Source organism: Sphaerodactylus townsendi, linkage group LG01 (genome assembly GCF_021028975.2).
Source record: "Sphaerodactylus townsendi isolate TG3544 linkage group LG01, MPM_Stown_v2.3, whole genome shotgun sequence".
Lineage (NCBI taxonomy): Eukaryota > Metazoa > Chordata > Lepidosauria > Squamata > Sphaerodactylidae > Sphaerodactylus > Sphaerodactylus townsendi.
The window spans coordinates 16,202,520-16,218,947 of record NC_059425.1 but is presented as its reverse complement, the minus strand read 5'-3'; the positions used below and the strand labels follow the sequence as shown (position 1 = coordinate 16,218,947).

Sequence of the window (16,428 nt, the reverse complement as noted above, 5' to 3'; positions counted from 1 at the left end):
ATTGGTGGGCATTGGCATAATGAGAGATTCCACTCCCGCATCCAATCAGAGAATCCAGACTGAACAATCCCCAAAGGTTCTCCTTATACAAACTGTTTGGCAGCAGAATTCTCCAGCCTCTGTCTATTAAAAGATGATTTTCAGTCTAACTGTGATGATACAAATAAGTAAGGGGCGAGCACAGTTCTTTGAACTCTAACCAGCAAACCAGTCTGAAATCTTGTAGAGACTTGTGTTGAGAAAAGATAGTGTTCTCTTTATTACGCAAGACAGTAAGAAATAAAAGCTTGTGAAAATTAACCTTACAATTACTGAAAAAATAAGTGCTAAAATTGATCAAGCTTCCTAGCATTGTTTAATCACAATATAGTGAATAACAGTTTGTAGCCATCGTGTTGGGAGTAGTTAAGAGCTGTGGACTCTCATCTGGAGAACTGGGTTTGATTGCTCACTCCTCCATATGAAGCCTGCTGAGTGACCTTGGGCCAGTCACAGTTCTCTCAGAACTCTCTCAGCCCCATCTACCTCACAAGGTGTCTCTTGCGAGGAAGGGAAGGGAAAAGAATTTGTCAGCTGATTTGAGACTCCTTGAAGATTGAGGAAAGCAGGGCATGAAAACCAACTCTTCTTCCTCTTTAAAAAGCAAACCAGCTTTCAGTCGGTAGTTCAGGCATTATCAAAAGGCCCAAGTTACATACCCAGAAACTTCACCTCATCTTCTGAGACTTCGGAGAAATCTGATTTGGTTATGACATCACTGTGTATTTATAGAAAAAGGTTGGTCATATTTCTTTTCAAAATCTGTTCTGTCATGATCCCATGATTACGATCTAGACTAGTGACTGGTTCTCCACCAACTATGAAATGATCAACAAGTGCAGAATGAGCCAATTAGCAAGGGTATAAGAGTTATATCCGATATAGCAAGATAAGAAGGCCAATCAACTCTGAAGCACCGTTAAAAAGCAATTAATATAATTTCTCTGTAACCCCTGCATTAAACTGTCCAAGATGAAAGGAACTTAGAGCAAACAGAGTTCACTGACAGTTTTGTTTTTAAAAGAATGCTTTAATACTCTCCATCACCTTGCAAACTCATCAGGAAAAGATTAGCAAGGGAATAGCTATGCTGCATTAGTACAATGGCTACTATAATGACTACAGTTACTACACTGTTATCCCAGATTAGTAGAGCAGAATCTATGTATTGAATTACCATGCAGAAATGTTCGGTTAACTTGCTCTCCCCTCCCCACCTTCATAGACCAGTGAGTTATTTGCAACCCCTACCCAGTTCTGCAGGCAGACAACAAGGCAGGCTTGGTATAGCCTTTAATGCTGTAACTCAGTGATCTCCAGTTGATCAGGTAGCCTGGAAGAGGGTGGTTGTGAAAGGCATGGACCACCTCGTCGGGGCACAGAACACGGTCCCACATGTACACGTCTGTGATCTCCCCTACAAAGCAATCGTTGATGTTAAAGCCCCCTCCAACATTATCCTGGTCTTGTCCAAGAACAATGGATCCTTCAGCCATGACGGAGTGGCCTTTCTGCAAGCTCTTCCGGACCAAGGGCCTCCAGTTCACCCAGAGCTCAGCTAAGCCTGTGGCAGACTCCCAACTTACGCAAACGTGCTCCCCAAGAGAGTTGCTGGTTAATATTTCCGGAACCTTGAAGTCTGCATAGGTAAGCCCCTGTGTATAAAGCTGGTAACCCAGATCGTATCTGTCGAGAGCTATCTCGTTGTCAGTCCTCTTGCTTGCGTAAGAGAAAAGGGTTTGGGTGCGCTTTATTTCTGTGAGGTATCTTAGGCACAGGGTGAAGCTCGACAGGGGCTGCTGGATCGTGACGTTCAAGCGTGCATGGGCTGTGTCTGATGCTTCCGGGAAAACCAATGCCTTCCCTTCCAGATCTGCGGAGGGAAAGAGAATCAGGGTTGGGCAAAACTGTCATTCTGCAAGAGAGGTCATGTCCCAGAGGGTCTTTTGTGAAAAACATTTGCTTGCTGATTGAGAATATATATTAATTCAGAGGGCAAATGAATTAATGATTTCCCTTCCCCCCAACAAGAGAGGGATTCTCTTCCAACCCACCTGTTGCCTAACTGGCCACATTCTTCTGCCACTAGCCCAAGGATCTGCAACCTGCGGCTCTCCAGATGTTCATGAACTACAATTCCCATCAGCCCCTGCCAGCATCGGCCATGCTGGCAGGGGCTGATGGGAATTGTACTTCATGAACATCTGGAGAGCCGCAGGTTGCAGACCCCTGCACTAGCCTAACCTAGCCTGGCCCCCAGTCGCAGAGTCAACCAAACCAGTCACCTCATAGCACACAGCACATGCTGTTGGGTGGACGAGAAGGATTAAATGCAACCATGAAAATGGGGAGGGGGAGGAGAGGGCTCATTCCCAGCAAGACAAACATCTCCAGACAGAAACTCAAAACTGCATAATTTTGTTTAAGGAAAATGCTTTCAGTTTCAGAAGCTGTGTGGGCAGCTGAGGGTTTTCCAGGATACGTAGCCCTGATCTGGTAGTTTTTGTGGCTAAGGTGTCTTGGCATCTTTAGAGGCGTGTCGTGGTAAGATGTGCATCCCGTGATTGTGTCATGGGGTTTCTGTTTTCACACATGGGTGAAGAGTGAGATACACAAAAGAGGTATCGCACCACACAATCACTCCACACCATACCATAGAGATAATCTTACCTTGTCTTGACATGCATCCCAAGATGCCAGCCATAAGAACATAAGAACAAGCCAGCTGGATCAGACCAGAGTCCATCTAGTCCAGTTCTCTGCTACTCGCAGTGGCCCACCAGATGCCTTTGGGAGCTCACATGCAGGAGGTGAAAGCAATGGCCTTCTGCAGCTGTTGCTCCCGAGTACCTGGTCTGTTAAGGCATTTGCAATCTCAGATCAAAGAGGATCAAGATTGGTAGCCATAAATTGACTTCTCCTCCATAAATCTATCCAAGCCCCTTTTAAAGCTAATGTGGTTATGAGGTATAGATGCAGGTATCATGTTAGGAGCAAAAAAACCTACCAGACTACGGCCACATGGACCAGAAATCTCTCAACACTGTCAACAGCCCATTGATTCTGACTGTGAAAGCCTTCAACAATCCATCTCTATGAGTCTGCTAGATCTCTTGTACGCTCGTTCCCTTAAATTATTATTGGCATCTAATGTTCTACTGGAGTCAAATCTAGATGCTTCGGCTGAAGCATGTGGAGGCTCTTGTCCTACTGTGATGATACCCACCTTCCAGAGCGAGAGAGCCCACCAGGCTGACGAGGAGGAGGAGAGAGAGGAGCATCTTCCGCATGATGGCCAATTCCAGAGGGATCGAAGTAAAAAATGGAGCAGCGTCCAAGACGTGAGGGTTGCTCAGTGTCTTGTCCCCTTTACAGGCCGATTCTGAAGTGGGAGCTGAAGAGCCCTTCCAAAATATACCCGTGAACTGAGAAGGGTGAGGCACTTTATTCAGTATTTATTTACTGAATAAAGCCAGCGTCCTGTTGTGGTTACAGGCAGGTGGATTCTGGAGATTCTGGAGATTATCCACTTCTCCACCTGAGTGGCAGGGGTTTACCTGGTGAACCAGATGTGTTTCAGCACTCCTACATTCCTGCTGGGTGAACTTTGACTAGTCCAGGGGTCTGCAGATGTTCATGGACTACAATTCCCATCAGCCCCCGCTAGCATGGCCAATTGGCTGCAGACCCCTGGACTAGTCACATTTCTTCAACACTGGCAGCCAAATTCTGTTCGTCAATGGCTTCTCTGTGTAGTCTGAACAGAATTTGGCTGCCAGTGTTGAAAAACTCTAGAATCAAGACAGTGACTGATCAGCTCCACACAAACACAGGACAACTATAGACTATAGCAATCAAAGGGAACAAAGACCAGGATACTTCTATTCAGATGCATTCACCTATTGACCTTGCTATCTTCATTGTTACTCCCATGCTACAGACTTCTCTGTGACTCACATGCCAGGCTACTCTATTCAGATGGCCTCACCTTTTGACCTCACAGTATATATACTCCACTTGCTTTCCATTCCTTCCATCAGATCCTCTGAAGATGCCAGCCACAGATGCAGGCGAAACATCAGGAGAGAATGCTGCTAGAACACGGCCATACAGCCCGGAAACCACACAGCACCCCAGTGATTCCGGCCGTGAAAGCCTTCGACAACACAAAAAAAACCCCTTAATTGCTGTTTAGTCAGCTTATCCATAATCTGGCCAAAAAGTCCTTGGCTGTAATGCTAAATTCACTACTCCTCTATTGAAAATCCACATCAAAGTTGAGTCCTCAATGACATCCTTTAAAAGGAAACTCTACTGTGTTGCTGAAAAATAACCTTGATGCTTTATATAATCGTAATGTGGCTGCTATGTAGCCAGAAGTAGGCGTAGCTTAGTCAATAATAGCTACTCAAGGGGCTAACAATATTAGGTCTAGAGTTTGGAATCAGAAGTCTTCATTGGGTTGGCCCAGGCACTCAGCTTCAGAAAGCCAAATCTAAAGATCCTGGCTTGTACAGTAACCTTTATCCCTTACCGATTCCTCCAACTCCCCCCTCCCTCCAGTACAGAGAACGTGGGAACAACGAGGTGTGAAAGACTTTGTTGTGGAAAGCAAGAATCCCAAGGGCACAGCGATAGCCTCCTGGCGGATTGTCCCCATGGCGTCCAGACCTCCCTCGTCCCATCCGGAGCCCAACAGGGGTGCCCTAGTTATCTACATTTCTACGTGCATTGATACAGAACAAAAGATCCATTACATTTAAACAGGTGATTACATACAAAGTCAGCATTCACACTCTCGCCCCAGCCAAACCAATTTCCCCCTAGCCCAGATGTGGCTCTTGGCGCCTCCTGGTCTGAGGTTGGAAGGAGGCAGGTGCCACTCCTGACAAAAAACAGGATCAGCTTAGGACAATATGGGAGCTAGGAACTGGAATGGAAGCAGCTCTGTCTGAGGTCAGTAAATGTGTCTTTTCCTTGGAACTGCTGTTCTTATTATAGTCCTCAACTTTGTTGACATTGTTGTAAAGTGTAAACAGCAAGCAATATGCTCCTTGAAAGTATTTACCGAGTTAAGAGATGGGCCAGAATTCTTCTGGCTACTGCTGTCTCAGCACACGTACAGTGCAGTATTGTTTTTCTTGATGGTTACTCTGCCCTTTTAGCTAACAAACCTTTATACTGAGCAACTCACTAGTATCTGGGTCTTTATTGGTATCATAGCATCATAGAGTTGGAAGAGACCACAAGGGCCATCAAGTCCAACCTCCTGCAATGCAGGAACACATACTCGGTATCTGTTAAACTCTGCTAATAATGTATGTCCACCAACAGGGGGGATAGCTTCAGCTGAAGGTTGGATTGGAGGCCAGCATTCAGTTGAAGCTCTGCACTCCCATTTCCCAGGTCAAGTGTGATGTGGTGGTTAAGAGCAGTGGACTGAAATCTGGAGAACCGAGTTTGATTCTCCACTCCTCCACATGAACAGCAGATTTTTCTCTGGTGAATTAGATTTGTTTCCCTGCACATGAAGTCTTCTGGATGACCTTCCGGGATACCATCCTTCTGGTATTGTGACCTTGGGCTAGTCTCAGTTCTCTCAGAACCCCCTCAGCTCCACCTTCCTCACAAGGTGTCTGTTGTGGGAGAGGAAGGGAAGGAGTTTGCAAGCCCTTTTGAGACTACATACAGGAGAAAAAGCTGGGGTATAAATGCAAGCTCTTCTTTTTCACGTAGACCTGGGAAACCATGGTGGAGAGAGCTTCAACTGAATGATGGAAAAGAGTCCTGTATTCATTTGAAGCTCTCCCTCAACACACAGAAAAATCTGAAACATGTTCGGCTTTTGGGGCACCATGGCTATTTGGCTTATTGGTCAATTAAAAACCCGAAAAAACCAATATTACTTTTTTGGGATGTTTAAAGTGATTTGGTTTTATCAAATCACCACCCCTATTGCAGGCTCCCAATATATCCAGTGATCCTTCAGGCACCTCCCTTAGTCCCAGTGGACACTCCTGTCATTCATATTGTTTTAGAAAATCCTGCCTCAGTTTTCACTTTAGCCAACTATAGAAATACAACAGGGCTCCGCCCACGCTAGGTTCTTACTGCCTCAAATGCGGCCGCATGTCAGGGCACACCTTGACCAAAGATTAGGTTTGCCAGTTCTGGCTTGAGAAATACCTGGAGAGTTTAGGGATGAAGCCTAGGAGAGGGTGGGGTTTGGTGAAAAGAAGGACTTCATCATGGTATATTGCCATAGAGTCCCCTTTCCTGAGCAGCCATTTTCTCCAGGGTAACTGAAATTGGTCAGCTGGAGATCAGTTGTAATAGCAGATCTCCAGGTGCCATCTGGAGGTTTGGAACCCTACTAAAGAGAGGATTAGCTGTGGGAAGGAAGGGTGCTTTAGGCTGACTCCAGTCAGGCCCTGAAACCAGAGCGGTGGCCGTCAAAATGGCACCTTGCCTGTTCCAGTACTAAGGCAGGAGGAAAGGAAGGTGGAATAGATTCCGGGAAGCCAAATCCCATCGGTGGCAAACTTCAGCTGTGTGCCATTCTGTGACAACAACACATTCTTTAGGTTTGCCAGCTCTGGGTTGGGAAACACCTGGGGATTAGGGGGTGGGGCCTGAGGAAACTGGGATTCATGGAGGGGAGGGACTTCGGTGGAATATAATGCCATTGAATCCACCTTCCTCACAATAAGTTTTTACGCTTGCCAAATTAAATGTTCTTCCCTCTGCAGTCTTCTCAGAGAAAGACCCAGGAACTGATCAAAAGAGATGATGTCCCTGTGGAAACCAAAGCATTGAATGTATTCCACGTGTTCTTTTCCATTGTGATTTCTATGTCAATTTACACAAGTCCATAATTGATTCACTTCTTGCTAGTTATACTAACCTTTCTGAGGTTAGTCACTGCTGCCGCTGGATCGTTGACCTTTGGATACTGGTTTGTGGCAAAGTCCTTTTCAATCACTATGAGGTTACAAGATTTCCAGGTGTCTCATTTTTAAGTCTGGTTTTATTTACTTTATGGCATGGTGTCAATATGCCAATAGAGGTTTGATTGACTTATTGATTAGTTGATTGATTGATTGATTGATTGATTGATTGATTGATTGATTGATTGATTGATTGATTGATTGATTGATTGATTGATTGAATCCACTTTCCAATGGGCTGTTTTCTCCAGGTGAACTTATCTCTGTTGCCTGGAGATCAGTAATGCCAGATGTGATAACTCAGATGGGTGATAACCCAGATGTAACCCCATTGCATTTACAATACTCCCTCCCTCCTCCCCAGACTCTGTTATCCTCAGGGATTCTCCTTCCTTCCAATTAACCTCCTTCCCTTCCACCTTCTTGGTCTAACCCGCTATGAGGGCAAGATGCTGTCTAAGCAATCTATCTCCATCCTGGCCTGGATAGATAGCTAGAACGTTCTTTTAGCCTCTCCTCTTGTGGTACATAGTTCCCTGACAATAAAGGACTTCTATTTCTCTCCGAAACGTCAGTTGTGTGGACTTTATTTCTAAGGCCACACTCCCTGCTCTAACTCTAAGGTAACATGCTTGGAAAGATATAAAGCAAACTGGGGAAATATATTTTTTGATGAATTAAGGGTATGTACCAGAATTCCTGACTGCAGTGGCGTAGCGCCAAGGGGCCAGGGGTGTGTGCGACCCCCCAGGCGTGTGCCAGGACAGGGGGGTGGCAAGGGCATTCCGGGGCATGGTGGGAGCAGGTGGGGGGATGGGGGCATGGCAGGGCATGGTGAGGGCATGGCAGGGGTGCAGGATGCATGAGTGCCCCAGGCGCAGTTTCCCCTCGCTCCAGCTCTGCCTGACTGTGGTATGTATGCTTGTGTCAAGTTTGACTGTAAAGATTTCCATACTCTCTCTAAATCTTTTTTTTAAAGCAGAGGTAACAGTGAGATGGAACATGTGTACATCAAGGGTGGTGAAGTTTGTCTCAAGGGATTTTCAACTTTCTTGACTGCCATTATGTTTCTCCTGTGTTGCTGCTCATTTTTCAAATGCCCAAGTAAACTGAGTATGAGATCAATGGTGGATGAAAAGTGAAAGAATGATGGTCTTGGCTCAATAATTTAAAAATATATTTACCTCGTTTATGTCTCATCTTTCCCCCGAAGTGGCTTACATTGTTCCCCTCTCTTCCATTTCATCCTCACAAAATGGAATGAGGGTGTTGCGATAGCATTTATACTTTCAGGATATTCCCTTATAATAATCTAGTGTGTTAATTTGAAGACCTTCCCTAAGGTCACACCTTGAAGTAGGCAATTTGGTTAATTGAGAATGTTTGAATTTGTTGGAGGTGTTTCTTAGGTTAAAACTGGTTGAACTTCTCCTTATTCTTTTAATCTCTGTTTTGGACCCCAGGAACGTTACAGCGGGAGGCTGAACCCTCCCGCAAGCTTCCCGGCTGCATAAAGGGCCCAAACCAATTCAGGCCCCTACAGTGCTAAAGAACTGGTTCACACAACTACTATGTGCAGGCAATGAGAAGTCAGGAGGACCCGCAGGTTAAAAAAATGTCACATCTAGTTCAAACCGAGTGGACGTTCCCTCAGATCTGTGGATGCCACAAACCTGAGAGAGACAGCCAGCAGCTTAGGAGGACTGTATAACATTCAAAACGACCTTGATAGATTTGAAAGCTTTTCCAAAGCTAACAAAAGGCAAACGGAAAGGTCGGCACTTAGACAAAATGAATAAAATGCAGAAATTGGGATGGAGGGGGGGGGATCCGGGCTTGGCGGCCACACTTGTGAAAAGGATCCTAGAATTGCAGGGTCCTAGGGTCGTGGCATTAGGAAGGTTGAGAACCACTTCTTTAAAGACACTAAAGCCCGGCTAGGGGTTGACAGAAGGATGCAGCTACTCTTGGCTGGTGTCCTCTCGTGTACCTTAAATTTAGATTTTTCTCTTTAATGCTGGAAAAACCCCTGAAGACATTTTTGAGCGGCTCTGTAGGTTGAATGATATGAGGCAGGAACGTTAACGGGCTGATTAGACAATACGTGAAAGGCAGATGGAACTAAAATATACTAGACAGATGGTAGGTAAAACTAGTGTATCATGTGGCCAGAGAAGTTAGAGCAGCTAGAAGGGCACACTGTAACAGCTCATGAGTAAATAATACATACTAGAACCAGGGGGCATTCATTGAACCAGGGGGCATTCATTGAAAATGCTGGGGGGAAGAATTAGGACTAATAAAAGGAAACACTTCTTTATGCAACGCGTGATTGGTGTTTGGAATATGCTGCCACAGGAGGTGGTGATGGCCACTAGCCTGGATAGCTTTAAAAAGGGCTTGGACAGATTTATGGAGAAGTCGATCTATGGCTACCAATCTTGATCCTCCTTGATCTCAGATTGCAAATGCCTTAGCAGACCAGGTGCTCGGGAGCAGCAGTAGCAGCAGCAGGCCATTGCTTTCACCTCCTGCCTGTGAGCTCCCAAAGGCACCAGAGTGCTGGACTAGATGGACTCTGGTCAGATCCAGCAGGCTTGTTCTTATGTTGTTCTTATGTTCTTAAGTGCTGCTGTTGGTCATATAATGTATGGAAAATTCTTTCTCTTCCAGTTACTTTCCTAGTTTCTTTCTGCATTTCCAGATACCTTCAGAGAGGTTTGACCAGTCAGCTATTAGGTGACGTGCAGATGGAATTAAAATGTACTAGATAGATAATAGGCAATACTTATCTGCCCCAAGAACTGTTACCTTAGATACTGTGTTCCTGGGCTATTTGTGTTTCAGACATTGGAAGAGGAGGAGGACTGGAGATGTCCTGGAATTATAGCTAATCTTCAGAGTACATACATCAGTTCCACTGGAGAAAATGGTGGCTTGGGAGGGTGAACTTATTCATTATACCTCACAGAGATCCCTCCCCAAACATCCACAGCTCCACCTCCAAATCCCCAGGAATTTCCCAACTCAAGAGTTGACAAGGTTAGCCTTTTACCACTGTCGACACCTTTGAGTGACAGACTGCTACTGTTGCCTGAACAGCACAGATTGGACCCTAAGAAAGCAAAACCAAGTAGAGGTTGAAGGGTTAAATCCATTTCCCTGTCCTGCACAGCCTTAAGGCAAACTGAGGCTAAACAAACCTACCATTGGCATCTTGGAACATGTTATTACAACCAGTGATGGGATTCAAATAATTTAACAACCGGTTCTGGTAGTGGGATTCAAATAATTTAACAACTGGTTGTTTACATGCACCATTTTAACAACCGGTTCTGCCGAAGTGGTGTGAACCGGCTGAATCCCACCACTGATTACAATGGAACCATTTTTTATTTATACTCCGGCCCTTTCCGCACGGGCCAAATACAGCGCCCTGGGGACGGCAAAAACGCCATCCCCAGGGAGCTGTCCGCATGGGGGGCGCAGCTGCTTCGCAGTCGCGCCGCCCTCGCTCCTCCCCAGTGGCGTGAAGCCGCCATTTTGCCACATCGCTCCCCGAGCAAGGTTTGGGGAAAACAGCGGCTTCTAGCCGCTGCCGTGCGAACGGCAGTGTCTGGAAGGTGCCATCCCTCCCCCCTTTGCCCGATCGACCTACCTTCTCTGTGACCGTCCGGCGCGTCACCGAGGCCTGGGGACATGCCCCCCTGCCCTGCAACTCTGGAGCAGTCGCACAGGGCAGGGGGGCGTGTCCCCTGGCCTCGGCGATGCACCAAATGGTCACAGAGAAGGTAATTCGATAGGACAACGGTGCTCCGCGGCGCCATCTTCCCTTTCGTTACCGGGACCGTTCGTGTGTTACCAGGACCGTTCATGTACGTGGCTGTGCGAAAACGGCCTCTGTTCCCTCTAATGCCGTGGGACAAATGTCACAATGCTAGAACTTGAGGCCACCATCCCCCACATGGACTTGATTAGTAGTAGATTCAGGACAGACACGAAGCAACCAAAACTTTAAAAATTTATTGGAGGATGCAGAATCAACAGTTTTCATGGAAGCTTTCTCATTTGGTGAGAACGACTGAAATCAACAGAATGAGCAGCATTAGCAGAACCATCATATAGCAACGTTGAGGAAATTGCTTTTGCCCGTTTTATGTTTTTTTTGCAAAGTCTACCCAGGAGCTCTGTAGAACGAAGCCAGAGCGGGCTTCACAATAACATTACCTTGGGTTTTGTAGTTTTAACGATTTCCAGTTAATTACATTTCCAGGGAAATCGTCAACATACCAGGCCTGGCCCACTTCATCGGGAGACAGAACACGATCCCACATGTCCGTGATCTCCCCAACGAAGGATTCTTTGATGTCGAAGCCACCTCTGAAGGAATCTTGCTCTTGGCCGAGGATAACGGATGCCTCGGTGGGGACAGCATGGCCTTTCTTCAGGCTCTTCCGGACCAGAGGTTGACCGTTGATCCAGAACTCCACTAAGCCAGTGGAAGATTCCCAACTCAAGCAGATGTGCCTCCCAGCATGGCTGTTGACATAGTTTGGTGCAACCGTGAAGGCACCGCTTTACCGCCCAAATAAAAATCGAATCGATTGGGTTTCTTCACAAAGAGGAGGATCGCGTTGGGGTTTCTCTTTGTGGCATAAGAGAAGAGGCTGTAGCCGCAGGTCAGGGCCGAGTGGAACCTCATGCACAGAGTGAAACTGGTCAACGGACGTCGCATTGTGGGCTTCAAGACCACATGCGCCGTTTTTGATGCCTCTGGAAAAACGAACGCCTTCCTTTCGAGATCTGAGGAGGGGAAAGCCGTTAGGGATATGCAGGAAAGCCCTGAAGGGCACTTCACGAGGCATGTTGAAAAATGTTAGGTTTTTTACTCTATCAGACTCAGTGGTGGGATCCAAAAATTTTAGTAACAGGTTCCCATGGTGGTGGGATTCAAACTGTGGCATAGCACCAATGGGGCTGGGCGGGGCACGACAGGGGCATGGCTGGGCATTCCAGGGGCGGGGCATTCCTGGGCGGGGCTGTGGCAAGGACGCAGTCACTGCGCCGGTCCTTGGGCATGAAACGAATGTATGCAGGTGCAGGCTGCTTCAAGTTCTGCGCGCTACTGCTGAGAGGAGGGGCGTAACTAAGGCAAAAATCATGCGGCAAAATCACCAATTAGTTACTCCCTCTTGGCACACACAAATAATTAGTAACCTACTCTCGGGAATCTGTGAGAACCTGCTGGATCCCAACTCTGATCAGACTTCTTCACATGCTCCCTCTGACCTCAAACATCCAAATTTCCCATTGGACAACGACTGGTGGCAGATAATGGCTCTGCCAAAAAGGAATTTTGTTTCAGCTAGGGTTCCCATCCTCCACATGGTACAAGAAGGTCTCCTAGAACTGCAGGCTACAAAATCAGTTTCTCTGGAGAAAACAGCTGCTCTCTGGCCTTATATCCTGCAGAGGCCCCTCCCCTCCACAAAACCCGTTGTCTCTCAACACCCCCCACCAAATCTCCAGGAATTTCCCAACCTGAAATTGGCAACCCTAGTCACATCCAACCCCATGTTCAGTGGTGGGATCCAAAAATTTTAGTAACAGGTTCCCATGGTGGTGGGATTCAAACTGTGGCGTAGCGCCAATGGGGCTGGACAGGGTACGATGGGGGCGGGGCATTCCTGGGCGGGGCTGTGGCAAGGATGCAGCCGCTGCGCCGGTCCTTGGGCGGGAAACAAATGCACGCAGGCGCAGGCTGCCACGCACGCGGTGCACCTCCTGCTAGACTGCTTCAAGTTCTGTGCGCTACTGCTGAGAGGAGGGGCGTAATTAAGGCAAAATCGTGTGGCAAAATCACCCATTAGTAACCCCCTCTCGGCACACACAAATAATTAGTAACCTACTCTAGGGAACCTGTGAGAACCTGCTGGGTCCCACCTCTGCCCATGTTTCATCTCTTCACCCTTTGCCAAAATGGCTGCCTCAAAAATCTTCTTTTGCTGAAATTGGATGGGGGCCATGCCAGAGAGGTTGGCTCCTTCATTCCTTGGCAATTAGTTCCCACCATCCCGTTTCCAGCGCTTAACTTTGCCTCACAGGTTTATCAGCTTCCACTTCTGGGGGACAGGTCCTTGAAGAAGAAGAGTTGGGATTCATACCTGCCTTTCTGTCCTGTAAGGAGACTCAAGGTGGCTGACAAACTCCTTCTCTTCCTCTCCCCACAACAGACGCCTTGTGAGGCAGGTGGGGCTGGGAGAACTGGATCTGACCCAAGCTCACCCAGCAAGCTTCATGTGGAGGAGTGGGGGAAAACGGTTCATCAGATAAGAGTCTGCCACTCATGTGGAGGAGCAGGGAATCAAACCCAGTTTTCCAAATTAAACTGCACCGCTCTTCACCATCACCCCACATTGGCTCCAAAAACAGGCAAGTGGAAAATAAAACTTCTCTTATCCGGGCCTCCCCTGTGCCCTGGCGTACCCTGGGGGATGTAGTTCCCCATATTCGCCTTATCATACCTTTCTCCAGGTGCTCTGAAGCAGGGCGTAAGAAGAAGAAGAAGAAGAAGAAGAAGAAGAAGAAGAAGAAGAAGAAGAAGAAGAAGAAGAAGAAGAAGAAGAAGAAGAAGAAGAAGAAGAAGAAGAAGAAGAAGAAGAAGAAGAAGAAGAAGAAGAAGAAGAAGAAGAAGAAGAAGAAGAAGAAGAAGAAGAAGAAGAAGAAGAAGAAGAAGAAGAAGAAGAAGAAGAAGAAGAAGAAGAGTTTGGATTTATATCCCCCTTTCTCTCCTGCAGGAGACTCAAAGGGGCTGACAATCTCCTTGCCCTTCCCCCCTCACAACAAACACCCTGTGAGGTAGGTGGGGCTGAGAGAGCTCCGAGAAGCTGTGACTAGCCCAAGGTCACCCAGCTGGCGTGTGTGGGAGTGTACAGGCTAATCTGAATTCCCCAGATAAGCCTCCACAGCTCAGGCGGCAGAGCTGGGAATCAAACCCTGTTCCTCCAGATTAGATAGACGAGCTCTTATATGGTGGGCACTACACTTCCCAGGAGACCTTGCGGGCCCCATGGTCTCATGGGAAATATAGTTCCCACCAGGCCATTTTCAGTCTGAAGTGAACAGGGTCTGAAGTGAAGAGGGTCTCTTCCCACCCAAGTGACACGCTGGAGCAATTATTCGGCAGTGGAAGCAGACAAGACAGTTCCCCACCACACAAAAATTGGGGGAAAGAGGTAGAGGAGGAGGAGGAGGAGGACAGTTGCAATGAGAGAAAACCAGAGATGGAACTAGGCAATGAAAATGAATGTTACAAATACAATGAAAATGAAAAACAGCTTCAAAATGAAAACAAAATCTTTAAAAGGCCGGCGCAAATCCTTTGCACATGCTTCCACGGAAACTCAAAAACGCACAATCTCACTTAAAAAAAAACCTTATGGTGAATCAGTTACCTATCCTGGTAACACCCTGGCATATGCAGCTGAAAATGGCACCCACCTTTCTGGGCAAGAGAGCCCCAGAGACCAGCAAGGAGCAAGAGAGAAAGAAGCATCTTCCTCATGATGGTCAACCACAGAATGATCTGAGAGGAGATGGGAAAATGACGCTCGATCGGGCCTGGCTCCCGAGCCTCCTCTGATTCCCAAGAGGGAGCCACAGAGCCCTTCCAAAATATACCCGTGAGCTGAGCAGGGTGGGGCAGGAGTCGGTTATTTGACCAAAAGGGTGCCTTCTGAGAAAGTCCACTTTCTTTGGGGAGAGGCAAACTTGTTTCCAGAAGATAAACACGTCCCATACTCCAGGGAGTACGCCAATGTAGATGTTCCCACAGGTAGGACGTCACTGACTAATCTGTTGACTGAGCTACACTTTGCAATTCTACCTATGCTGTCAAACATCAAGTTACAGGCCCATGGAACGGCCTCTGTCCTGAGCAGATAGGTCAACCTGTGAAGCTGCTATTGCCAGCAGACCACCACCCCACCTTACCCCAGGTGGCTGTTGAAAAAGAACCATTGCTTTAATTTGGGTCAGGGGCGTATCTGCCAGAGGCTGGTCACTCCAGAGGCCTGGTGGAACAAATCAGTCTTGCAGGCCCTGTGGAATTCACCAAGATCCCGCAGGGCCCGGACAGCTGGAGGGAGAGTGTTCCACCAGGCTGGGGCCAGAGCCATAAAGGCCCTGGCCCACGTGGAGGCCAGCCGCATCATTGAAGGGCGGTAACCACCGACAAATTGGCCTCTGCTGTGCAAAGGCCAAGTAGGGACATATGGGGTAATGCGGTCCCAAAGGTATGAGGATCCCTGGCCGCGTAAGGCCTTAAAGGTCAAAACCCACACCTTGAAGATGATTCAGAATTCAACTGGGAGCCAATGCAGCTGGCGCAACACAGGCTGAATATGATCTCGAAAGGCGCCCCCTGTGAGCAAGCATGCCGCTGCATGTTGGACCAGTTTTAGTTTCCGAATCAAACGCAAGGGAAGGCCCGCATAGAGCGAGTTACAACAGTCTAACCTGGAGGTGACCATTGCATGAATCACCGTGGCCAGGTCCGCTTGGGAGAGGAAGGGGGCCAACCACCGGGCCTGACACAGATGGAAAAACGCAGTCCGGGGTGTAAGGGTCACCTGGGTCTCCACTGAAAGAGACAAATCCAGGTGGACCCCCAGACTGCAAACGGAGGAGGTCTGCGCCAGTGACCCCTCCCCCTCGCAGTCAAGCCAGAGGATCTCCGTCTTCGATGGATTCAGTTTTAACCTGCTCTGCTGCAACCAACCAGCGACCGCCTCCAAACAATGCTGTACAGCTGCAGGGGCGGCGACCGCTCCCCCCTCCATCAACAGAATGAGGGTTGGGTATGGAGTTTTACTCCAGAATGTTTTAGGGTTTTAGGGTTGGCTTTGTATTATGGTTTTATGTTGCATCACATGGGATTTTATTACAGTCTTTATTGTAACCCGCTCTGAGACTGTCATAAAGGGCAGAGAATAATTATTAATTATTTATTGAAGGCTACTGCTGCTATAGTTTTAAGGTTTTGTATATTTTAACTGGGGCTATTCGATTTGTTTTATTGTATTGTTGTTTGTTGTTGTACACCACCCTGAGCCCTCCGGGGGTAGGGCGGTTTATCAAATCGAATTAATAATAATAATAATAATAATAATAATAATAATAATAATAATAATAATAAACTACAAAGACTCTGGCACAAACCAGCAAAGGTGGTCCCAGTGGTGATCGGCACACTGGGTGCAGTGCCTAAAGACCTTAGATGGCACTTAAAAACAATCGGCGCTGACAAAATCACCATATGCCAGCTGCAAAAGGCCACCCTACTCGGCTCTGCACGCATTATTCGTCGATACATCACACAGCCCTAGATGCTTGGGAAGTGTCCGACATGTGATGTAATACAAAATCCAGCATACTGATCTTG

General features: G+C 47.3%; 2 protein-coding genes across 2 annotated transcripts; both read right to left on the bottom strand.

Moving 5' to 3' along the window:
* Nucleotides 1-1,048: 1,048 nt before the first annotated feature.
* Nucleotides 1,049-3,351, bottom strand: LOC125440807 (C-reactive protein-like). The gene is made up of 2 exons (XM_048510819.1): nucleotides 3,266-3,351; nucleotides 1,049-1,912 (listed from the first exon to the last, which is right to left on the bottom strand). Exons 1-2 carry the CDS (start codon nucleotides 3,327-3,329, stop codon nucleotides 1,287-1,289), a joined length of 690 nt encoding a protein of 229 aa, XP_048366776.1. The 5' UTR covers nucleotides 3,330-3,351; the 3' UTR covers nucleotides 1,049-1,286.
* A 7,639-nt stretch (nucleotides 3,352-10,990) lies between these two features.
* On the bottom strand, nucleotides 10,991-14,617 carry LOC125439165 (C-reactive protein-like). Its single transcript, XM_048508104.1, is given in 4 exon segments — nucleotides 10,991-11,229; nucleotides 11,231-11,556; nucleotides 11,559-11,789; nucleotides 14,487-14,617. Coding segments are annotated over 4 exon segments (690 nt in total). The 5' UTR covers nucleotides 14,551-14,617; the 3' UTR covers nucleotides 10,991-11,160.
* Between the last annotated feature and the right edge of the window lie 1,811 nt (nucleotides 14,618-16,428).